This window comes from Limulus polyphemus, unplaced genomic scaffold, assembly GCF_000517525.1.
Source record: "Limulus polyphemus unplaced genomic scaffold, Limulus_polyphemus-2.1.2 Scaffold3316, whole genome shotgun sequence".
NCBI classification, from domain to species: Eukaryota; Metazoa; Arthropoda; class Merostomata; order Xiphosura; family Limulidae; genus Limulus; species Limulus polyphemus.
In genome coordinates, this window is record NW_013668926.1 from 17279 (window position 1) to 27587 (window position 10309).

Sequence of the window (10309 nt, forward strand, 5' to 3'; positions counted from 1 at the left end):
AGATTATTGCCAGTTATCATCTTCTTCCTATAGCTGTTCTACACATGATAGTACTAGGAGTGGGTAAGTTTTTTGTTTTATTTACCCAACCAATTTCTTTCAGGGGCCTCCTTCACATGTTATGAATCCCTCTGTGCAGTGAATGGTGCCTGTCTAGGTATACTGTTTTTCAAATTCTGCACCATGTGATCTATAAAATATATCGCGCTCACTGTTGAGATGGGGTGTTCCACAAGACCAGTTGCAGGTTCATCCTCGTGGTGTAGTGCATCATAATTCTATTTGTACTGTACCATACACTTATGGACTAACATGAGTAAAGCAGGCAGAAATTTCTTCTAATCTCCAACATTCATTTGATTATCAGAATCAGGAACGGTCTGCATTTCAATATAGGGTTTTTGTGGTCACCCATTGCACTTTCTGTAATGATGCATTCCTCCAGACTCTCCAACACATTTCTTCCAGTGAAGTGGGTAGTCCTTATTACTTGGCAGCTCTAGTCATTGGGGTGGTAGACCATAGAGGAATCCTCCTGAGTGTGCACAATTTCAGGGCGGTGGTGTTTTGCCTCTGTAAAAAGTGTGACTATCTTCCTGCCATGGGTTTGATGTTGTAAGCCAGATCCCACAGATCTAGAATGGATCTTTCCATTTAGGTTGCAGTTCATCCCTCTAGCTGGGAATCTTCTTTCCTACTGCCTTATGGATATCACTTCCTGAGCAACTGGTTTTGGTTGAAGCTGGACCAGCCAACAGAAGTTCTCATATGTGAGTGAACTTTCTCCTTCCATAGAGTGAATGTTACATTCCCAATGCTGATTGTTTTTGGACTGGAATTGACCCCCCCCCCCCCATGTCTGTTTCTGTATTCCTGACATCCAAGTGTACATTCCTGGGGTTTGTTGTTCCACCAGAGTGTGTTGGATTTGCACATATCTTGGTTTAGGTTCTCAAAATTGTGGCTCCTTTAACCTTCTGGTTCCTACACCTGAGATGAATAGTTGAGGACTCTCCTCCTACCAGGGTCCAGTTGAGTACTCCCTGGTGCTACTGGTCTGGAATGGAGATGACCTCCCACTTATGTTCTGACATGCCATAGTAACTCTAAACACGTTTTGTGGCTCTGCACCATTTGGCTCCACTTGGCAAAGAGTATACCTGGTTCAGATGTGGTGAGGTCTCTCATGGGTGGGCCTTATCGATATATAGATGGCACACTCCATGGGTGCTCTTCAGACTCTTTTAAAAGGTTCTCATTTAGATAATTTTACACTAGTCCCTCCACCTGTCAATGTAGGATTCTAGCCATAACTATGAGAGGAGGTAAGTAATCATATCGAAAGTTACTATTTTCCTACACTGAAATTAAATTTCCAATAGATACTATTCTCTGCTCACTTTTCCCACCTATCCTTCCCACTTCCAGTGCTGTTTTTAGTGTCTAATCTTCAATTGAAGATTTGGTTCAACTGCATAGAGGGAGTCAGCTGCGATAGAAGGATATGTCACACTTCTAATAGTGAAGGGTTGTTGCATGCTAATTTGCAAGATGCTTAAACATAGTTGAACCACATGGTATACACATGGAATAAGGTGGGAGTTTCCAGCCTAGTGGCGAGCAAAAAACTTGCAAACTAGAGGACAGTTAAATTGAGAATAACTGTAACTGTGAGATGGGCTTAGTGTCTATCGGAAATATATTTTTAGTGTAAGAAAATATTAACTTTGTCACATTCACGACTTCTCTGTGTATTAGTTTAAATAAGAAAAACTATGTTCTTGGGCATTTCACAAATAATAAATTTTTGTCTTCAAATTTTGTTAATCCTAAACTTGGAACTACAAATAACAGAAATGCAAATGATTTTTCTCTGAATTTTTCCATGTTGGTTTTTTACTTTATTGATAAAACAATAAAACGTTTTAGGTGTTTAGTTTTAGAAGTGTATATTACAAATTTTTACTAGATTTATATTGTCATGTTTTAAATGAGTAAACTATGGAGAGAATATGTATTTATCTACTTTAGTATGCCTCCAGTTGTTTCTTGTTATTGAATTTTTGAATATGTTGTTTGATTTTAGAATATGTTTATCAGCATAAAAACAGAGCAGCCTGGTGATCTTCTACAAGATGGGATTATTTCAAGGTTCAGTGACAGCAATGATGATGATCGAGATAGCTCAGAATGTAGTGTTATGAATGTGAAAACAGAAACTGAATTTCACGAAGATTTAAAAGAAATTAAATTTAGGTTGGAAAGTGCATCTGGTAAGAGCAAAACTTTCCTACACACTCAAACTTTATTGATGCTAGCTGAAAATAAATTGTTCATTTCTTGGTAAATTTTTTAAATATATTAAACCAAATGAGATAAGATTAAGTTTGAGGTGTATAGATTAAGGTTTGGTGTGTTTTTTGATACCTTTACTTTAGACTTATCTTGTCAAAGGATTTGAATGATAAAATGACAACAAAATAATTGAAAAAGATGTTAAAATTAAGTTTCCTGTAAATGGGTGGAGAGAATGCTCACTGTTTGTATAAAATGAAACAGGAAGAAACTTTCTAACTGACATTTTTGTGAGAAAAACTACATGTGTGCGATGATTCATATATACAAATGAATTTGTGCGTGCAAATCATACAGGTGCTTAAAGTGATGCATTATGACAGAAAAATAGCAAGAAAACCTCAACTTTTTAATGTTATAAATATTTCCATTATATTAGCATAGTTAACAATTTTGTCAAAACTATATCCAATAATCCCCAATTTCCTGTATCCTTCAAATGTTTTCTGACCAATTTTATTGCTTGCTTCCATTTTCCCTCTTCACTTCATTAATAATCACAATGAATTACTATGCTGCACTGTGCATTTTCACAGGTAAAATGTTTTTTTCTTTCCTTAGGAGTACTTAAAATACTAATGTGGCTGAATATGGCCTTTCATGCATGTGACAAATAGTATACGTAATTAGATTTGCAGGCGTGTCTACTCATGGAAGTGTGATGGCAAGCATCAAATAAAAAAGGACTTGTTGAGCAGTGTTTCTTATCTTTTTGGTTCTTTATATATAGACCTAGCAAGTAATAATTGGAACCAGTTTCTGTGGGTTAATCTTTCAGCATGTGCTGTTGTGGTATATTCAAGTGAACTGAATTAACTTGAAATCTATTTCAGATGAGTCCATTTAACATGAGATTTGCTCAGAATGGGTGCTGCAAAACAATGTAGAAATTCTTACTTGTTGACTTTAAACTTAGAAATAAACAGACTTCACATGATGTGTGTGTTACAAAATTAAAGCAGTATTTGTTTATTGACAAAGACAAAAATATATTTGGGCGTACATACTTTAGCTGTTTCTCTTCAGATTTTTTTATATCAGAACAATTTAATGCAAAGTTTCTTAGCTTCAAAGAAACATTGCATTTACCTAGTACCACATGTGCTACCATGTGACCAGTCATTTCCATTATGCATAGGTGGAGCAGTAAACTGCACAACCATTGAAGGACATTGCTTTCAACTTTCTGATACAATGTTAACTCTCTTACAACAGGTTCAGTCGATTTGACCTAACAGTTGATCCTAAATTGACCTTTAGAGTTTACATACTATAATTTTTAATATGTTTTGTGTTTCTTCACAAAATTTCTCAAGCTTTCAATAAGCATTAAGAGCCATTTGTAGACAAAAATTCTGAATTTTTAATGAAGTATTTTTACTAAAACTTTCTCCCTCCATACATGTAGTCAAAGTGTTGACTGCTCTAAGTGCAAAGTGATTTTCATTTTAAGATTAAAAATACTTCTCTTCATCTGAAAATTTTTAAATTTCATGTAATCTCTAGAACCTCCTATCTAAATTCCGACAAGGTACCGTACTTTTTCTCACATACATAGCTATTCTTGTTCAGTGCTGCCCTCTAATAACGAAAATATATTTGCATGCCACAATCTTTTCACTCCCACGCAGCCTTCGATTCACATGGTTTAACTGATTCTTGCATGCAAATTATCATGTGACAAACCTCCACCAATAGTAGTGCCACACACCCACATGACTCCCTCTGTGTTATTTTACCTAACTGTCACTTCTCGCTTGGTAGTGCTCATGTTCAGACATTTAATTTCTGCTGTGTTCAAGGGTTTTTTTCATATCTTCGTATCAAGTTCTCTCACCATGTTTACTATTTATTATACAATAGTGATATTTGTAACTTATTTCGAAGTGCAATTATTTTATATTTCTACCCAGTTACGGAACTCGATACTTCATGATAAATCGTTTTTAATATGAATTTTGAATTTGAAGTAACCATTTTGGAGGTTATATCTTCTATCAGAACATCCTATCAGGTGGCAGTGCTCGACTAGGTAATTATTGGCTTAACTTCATCTGGAAGTTGATTTTCCAATCAGCTAACCATTGTCGGGCATTGACTCGAGTTTGGAGGCCCACATATTTTGAAATATGGTCTGCTGACTTTGGAAAGATAATGCGTTATACTGTTATGGTTTTTGGATATTTTTACAGTTAATATTATTATATGTAGTTATTTGGTACAATATCATAAGTTTAGTTAGATTGGCCAAGACTCATAGTTATATTCAGGTTTGTAATTAAAGCTTAGTTGTATCATATGTACTTTAATGTTAGATTAGGCTTAACATAAGTCTTTGTTATTTTAGGATTACCTGTAATTCAACTTATTAGTATATCATAAATTAGGTTAACTATATTGTTTTTTCTTCAAAATATCACATCTCATACATGTATTATTGCAAATACACACTTACTTAATTTTACAATATAATGTCTATTTAATTTTCGTTATTTTTTATCTTTTATACTTCTTCATATTAACTTTGTTTGCATGGACCCCTGGAGCTGGGGTCTGCACAAACTTTTCCTGATATTGTACATATTATTGTTAGTTTAGGGTTTTTAAATTAGAGCTAAGTGATATACTTTGTCCTGCACAGGTCGATTAGGCTTAACAAGTGTCTGTTATTTTTGGTTCATCTGTAGTTCATCTTATAGGTAAATTGATAATTAGGTTAAATATCTTCTTTTATTCAACATATAACACCTTATACATATGTTTATTTCACTACACGCTTACTAAAATTTACATTATATCAGCTATTTCATTTTCTTACAATTAATTTAGTTTGTGAGGCCGAGTCTGCCTTACCTTCTTCTGATATTGCTTGCCTTGCCAAGCCTCTACTGTGGAATCTGCTAGGCCTACCTTAGCCTTTTTAAGACAAAAAAGTTTCAAAGTATGCTCTTCTTTTCACATTATGTTCATGAAGAGCATTTTTGTCTTTTTTGAGAAAGGGTATTTGCATGCCTTGCTTTCTACAGGCTCTGGTTCAATTTGCCTCAGCTTACCATCAAGCAGATTTTCTTCTTGATTCTATGTACTTTGAATGTGAGCAGTCTATGTTAATCCTATCCATTCTATCCCTCACCTCTTTTTCCAGCTTTGTCTTACCCTATCGATTATCCTACAGGAAATGTCAACTTTACACCTCCTTTTTTTAGGCATTACACCTGTATCTAGGGGATTTTCATGGGATACCTCTTCCTCCTTCCCTCCATGTTGGGATGTTTGCCATCTTCAGTTCTTTTCCCTCCACACGTGGTTTCTTTGCTTTTGGGATCTTCTTGGGTGGGATACTGTCTTGTACCATTTGTTTACCATCCACTTCTAATAGGTACTTACAGTCGGCTCTTTTTCTCCAACAGTCCATTTTTTGGCGCTACCCCCCATTGCATTTAGCATAGTGTGGGGTATTTGCAATGCTATATTCTTTTTTTTTTGTTTGTTTGCTCTTATGTTTCATTCTGAGTTATTGCCATCTTTATTTATGTTCCATGTCCAGCACCTTCCCATTCTTTACCTGCCCTACCTATGGGTTTCTCCATTCATCATGTATACTCGATGCTGATTGGTGTTCTGGTTCGATTGGTCCTGCCTCAATCACTTCTTGGTTCTTCCCCGTATTTAATATGTAGCCTTTGATCACAGTTAAGTGGGCAATTTCTGCAGGACTGCAAATCCCCACGTTACAGGTTCTTATTTTTCCTTTCTCGGGGTGCTATCTTAGATTTTTGTCATCACCAGTTTTGTACCTTGCCCTTCGAACTTGTTTCGGTTCTCTATGTCTTTTATCAGGTGGTCTGTGTTTTATCTGACTTGCACATTGTGGGGAATTTTACTAACACCACTTATTGGACAACTGGCTTCACTTGGCTCCTTCTGAATGGGGTGGTCATAACATACTCTTCTCCTTCTTACAGAAGCAGCTCAGGTAGTTGTATTTTCCAGTTGAATAAGTTTTTTCTGTTACCTACTTAACAATCTCGACTATTTTGGGAGTGTCTTTTTAAACACCCACCTCTGTTGGGACCATCCATCCTCATCCTCAGATACATTCAACTAAGCTTTTTGTTATTCATGGCATTGTGGTACACCATCTTACTGCTAGTGAGGTTCTGATGAGCAGCAGGGAGGAGGAGCATACTAACACTTTAAGGGCATTCGCGTACATGAAAAATTAACAACACCAAATGGGCATTCGCATACATAAAATTGACCTCAAGCAAACAGGCAAAAGCAAAGAGAGCCCCAGGATGGCCTGCTACCCTTGCTTGCACATTGCCGGCCTGGGCTCTAGAATTTAAGCAAATGTTCATGCTGGAACACCATATCCAAGGTAAATGCTAGCATAGCAACAGCATTCATGCAGGAACACTAATAGACTTGTGTGAGTGTTAGCTTCACTGTGCCACTGCCGTGACGGCAAAAGCACATGACGAAAAGTATGGTGACCCCGCAGGAAAGCTGCAAAAATGGTTAAGGGGTGTACTGGAGTGGGTCATCCTGACTGCAGTCGACATGATGGAGGATGCAGGAGCACATGCAACTATACGCTACAGTGTAGTGAGCTTTTTCATGAAAGAAGCCCGGGTCTCGTCCCGGCCCCGCTGGATAAGGGAGTTTTTATCTCTTCATTGATGGCAACTGTGGCTTGTATCTCATATGTCATCTGGTGGTATTTTGCGACCTTGTCCACGGTGAAGTGAAATTCTTGGTCTGAGATTTCACCATCCATCAAGGCAGCAGACACGTGGCCTGCAATTGTGTTCAGATTACCGGTGGCCGGGAACCTTATCTTGTCATGCTTTTTTGGTCTTTACCTGGAGGCAGCAACCGATTAATTTGTTGGCCACTCCAATAACTCCACAGGCCAGGGCTGCAATTTCAAGACCCAGGACAACTGTGTCCACGATAATGGTGGACATGAGGCCCACACCCCCAATGTCCAGGCCCACACTGGCTGTGAGCATGGCTGTATCAACACCATTGATGGTGTTGATGCTGCAGTGGTGCTTTTTGTACAAAGCTGCTCTTTTATCCCTCTTGTTCTCGGGTTGCTTTTTCAGTTGTGAGATTTCCTGGAGCTAATAAGATTGGCCATCCCCTTGCAGAGTGGTTCCATGCAGCTTCGCTGCCATTGTGGGTGAAGCCGCAGGTAAGCGGTTCCCGTGGATGCAGAGAGGCACAGTGGGAACTGTCGGCATGGCTGTTGCATCAAGTTGCTTCATTGTTGCTTTTGCGAAGCTATACTACCTACAGGTCTAGTTCAATTAAAAGAGAAATGACTGCACAGGCAACAGAGGTGTTGGTGATAGCTGACCTGAAGTTGATTCTATCCCTTTGGGCCAACTCCAGCAGGGTGGAAAATAGGTTAGTGCCAGAGAACTGACCAATGGGCTTGATCACACCATACAATGTATTTTTTGTTCCGTTGATAACAACATTTACTGTGGCCTCACCAGGAGCCCCAGTATTTGTGCTTGAGGCCAACCCCATGCAGAGAGCTCTGCCAGATGCCATCATGGTGTATCCACACTGGTGATGGGTGGCATCTGAAGCACCATTACCGAAGGACCACTTGTAATTATCATTGTTAATTATGCCATTCTCTTCTGCCCACACGGTGATGAGTGGCTTGTGATTGTCCGCGTAGTTTTTGGTGGCTGCGTCTTGGGGATTGGCTGGGTCAACAACGTTGTTAATGTAGTTCATATCCATGTTCAGGTGGCCGGTCCTGGCTTGGTTCCCATCACGAAGAACTGTGTTGGCCCAGAGATTTAAATATTCCTGAATTACAAACAAGGTGCTGCAGGCATCAGAGGTGTCAGCGGGTTGGAAGGGAAGGTTTTGCACCCGGTTGCCCTGCATGTCGCGGTTACTGGTCATAGTGTCACTGGCCTTGACTACACGGTTGTTGGCGGAGTTGCTGGTAAGACCCACAGCCTGGCCCCAGCTCACCGCTTCATCGCCCGAATACAGGAGTGGGTAGGTAGTGAGCAGCCCCATCATGATATAACTGGTCATTAGCATCTGCAGGTTGTCCTGTGTGTCCACATAATTCTTTTTTGCATATTCCTGCAACTCCGTTGCGAGGTTTTCAGGACTGATGTCCGTACAGGCTTCAGGCCCGTAAATGCTCATGTTTTGCAAATTTACAGCACCAGAGATTGGCAGATCGTAATTGTCTAAAATTTTTTCCTTATCGTATTTGATCACTACCTTGAACTCGTCCACCGCCCCGCCCCGGAAGTGTTTGAATTCAGGGTGTTCGACTCGGATGGTGCCGATGTTGCCGAAGGAGTGGTGCCCAAGACCAACAACAGCCAGAAGCGTTGATGGGGCCCTGTCCACAACATTTTCAGTGGTGTTTAATTTCTCTAAGTACAGATGTAGCATTTTTATGGATGCAAAATTGACAGGTTGGTTGCCACCACATATGCCCGCATCAAGCAACTGGCCACTCAAACCTTTGTCTAAACCCAGCAAGGTCAGAAGCCCATCTGTCAATAGAATCACCCGATCTTTGCTCATGGTGAGTTATTAGGCTGTTGACTTTGTTCACTTCTAGAAGGATATTACTTCCAGTCTCGACAAGGTCTCTTAACTGTGTAAAACTCTAAAGCCCTGGAGGGATGTCGGTGGTGTTGATGGGGCCGCCAATGTTCCTCCATGAGAATAACTCCCCAGTCTCTACACTGTACCACCCAACTGTGTAGGTGATGTTGCGAAGGCCAACTCGCAGACCACAGCTGTGGTTGTCAATGTATTGCTGGCCCACTGCCCCCCCTCTTTGAACATTTGATAGCATCTGAAACATATCTACAGAATGGACACCCAGGGGTTCAGCTTTAATAGTGAAGGAAAATACCAGGCGGGTGGAGTATTCAGTGCCAAAGACATAACAAAGCAGCTAATACACCCCAGCATCCAGGTCCAGGCTGCATCCACAGGAACTGCAACCTTCCAAACTCATTTTACCGATGTGTTCGAGAAGTACTGCCTGCCTTATATCGAATCTGACAAGCTGGCACAGGTATGGAACAGCAACCCAATGCAGTTCTTGCAAAACCAAGTAAATTTCGCTGTCTTGTGTGTCACGACGGGCTGTGGCGTGTCAGCACAAGACCATCTTAATGTGACTGCCCCTCTGATGCGGTCTTTGTACCTCATTCATGTGTACTACAAGGTCCACAGGCTCCACTGCCTCAGGATCAGGCTAGGGATGCTTTCAACAACCCATATGATCAAAGGGCACATGAGTGTATTTGTAATGAGTTTGGGGTGTCCTCACACACCAATTGGTTCATTAAAGGCCCAAACCATGGCCTAAGGAGAGTTTTCTTCTATGTGTACAGTCTATCATGCCCTGGCCACTCTATACCATGGGACACATCTTTTACTTTACCCAAATTCTATTTATCAGGGAGACTGAAATTATAATATATTGTGGTTAGGATCACAACTTATTGTTTCTATTTGCTAAGATATTGCTCAAGTAATAAATCACCCTGCCCACCTCTTTCCATTTTCGGGGAATGCTCACTTATATACACTTACTTCGATATATGACATGAATAACCAATTGGAAGCTCAGAAAGTCCCTCTAGTGGCTTTCTTAGCTATTTTATTGGCTTGGACACCATTTCTTTCTTTTGAACCAATATTTCAAGGAGGTAGGTTCTATCTTTAGTCTGCTCAAAATTTTATATTTTTTTAGACTAAAATACATCTTAGTTACTAAGCTTGATAAATTACAGTGGAATTCTATGGTATTGATGTAGTAATTTATGATTTTTTAGTTATTCAAATGTATATATAAAACCTAAAAAAATTTATTTTCCTTCATATCCTCCATGTACAAATTTTTTAAAGGCTTAGCAACCTACATCAAGCAGCAACCAACCAAGTA

The 10309-nt window shown here is 39.5% G+C and overlaps 1 protein-coding gene across 1 annotated transcript in view; it reads left to right on the forward strand.

Annotated features, from left to right (window-relative positions):
• Positions 1 to 2051: 2051 nt before the first annotated feature.
• The window catches only part of LOC106469122 (zinc finger protein 345-like), a 64901-nt gene continuing 56643 nt past the window's right edge, over positions 2052 to 10309 (forward strand). Inside the window, exon 1 of the mRNA XM_013929579.2 lies at positions 2052 to 2273. Within this exon, the coding sequence (XP_013785033.1) occupies positions 2090 to 2273 (184 nt within the window). The 5' untranslated portion in view covers positions 2052 to 2089. The remainder of the gene's footprint in view (positions 2274 to 10309) is intronic.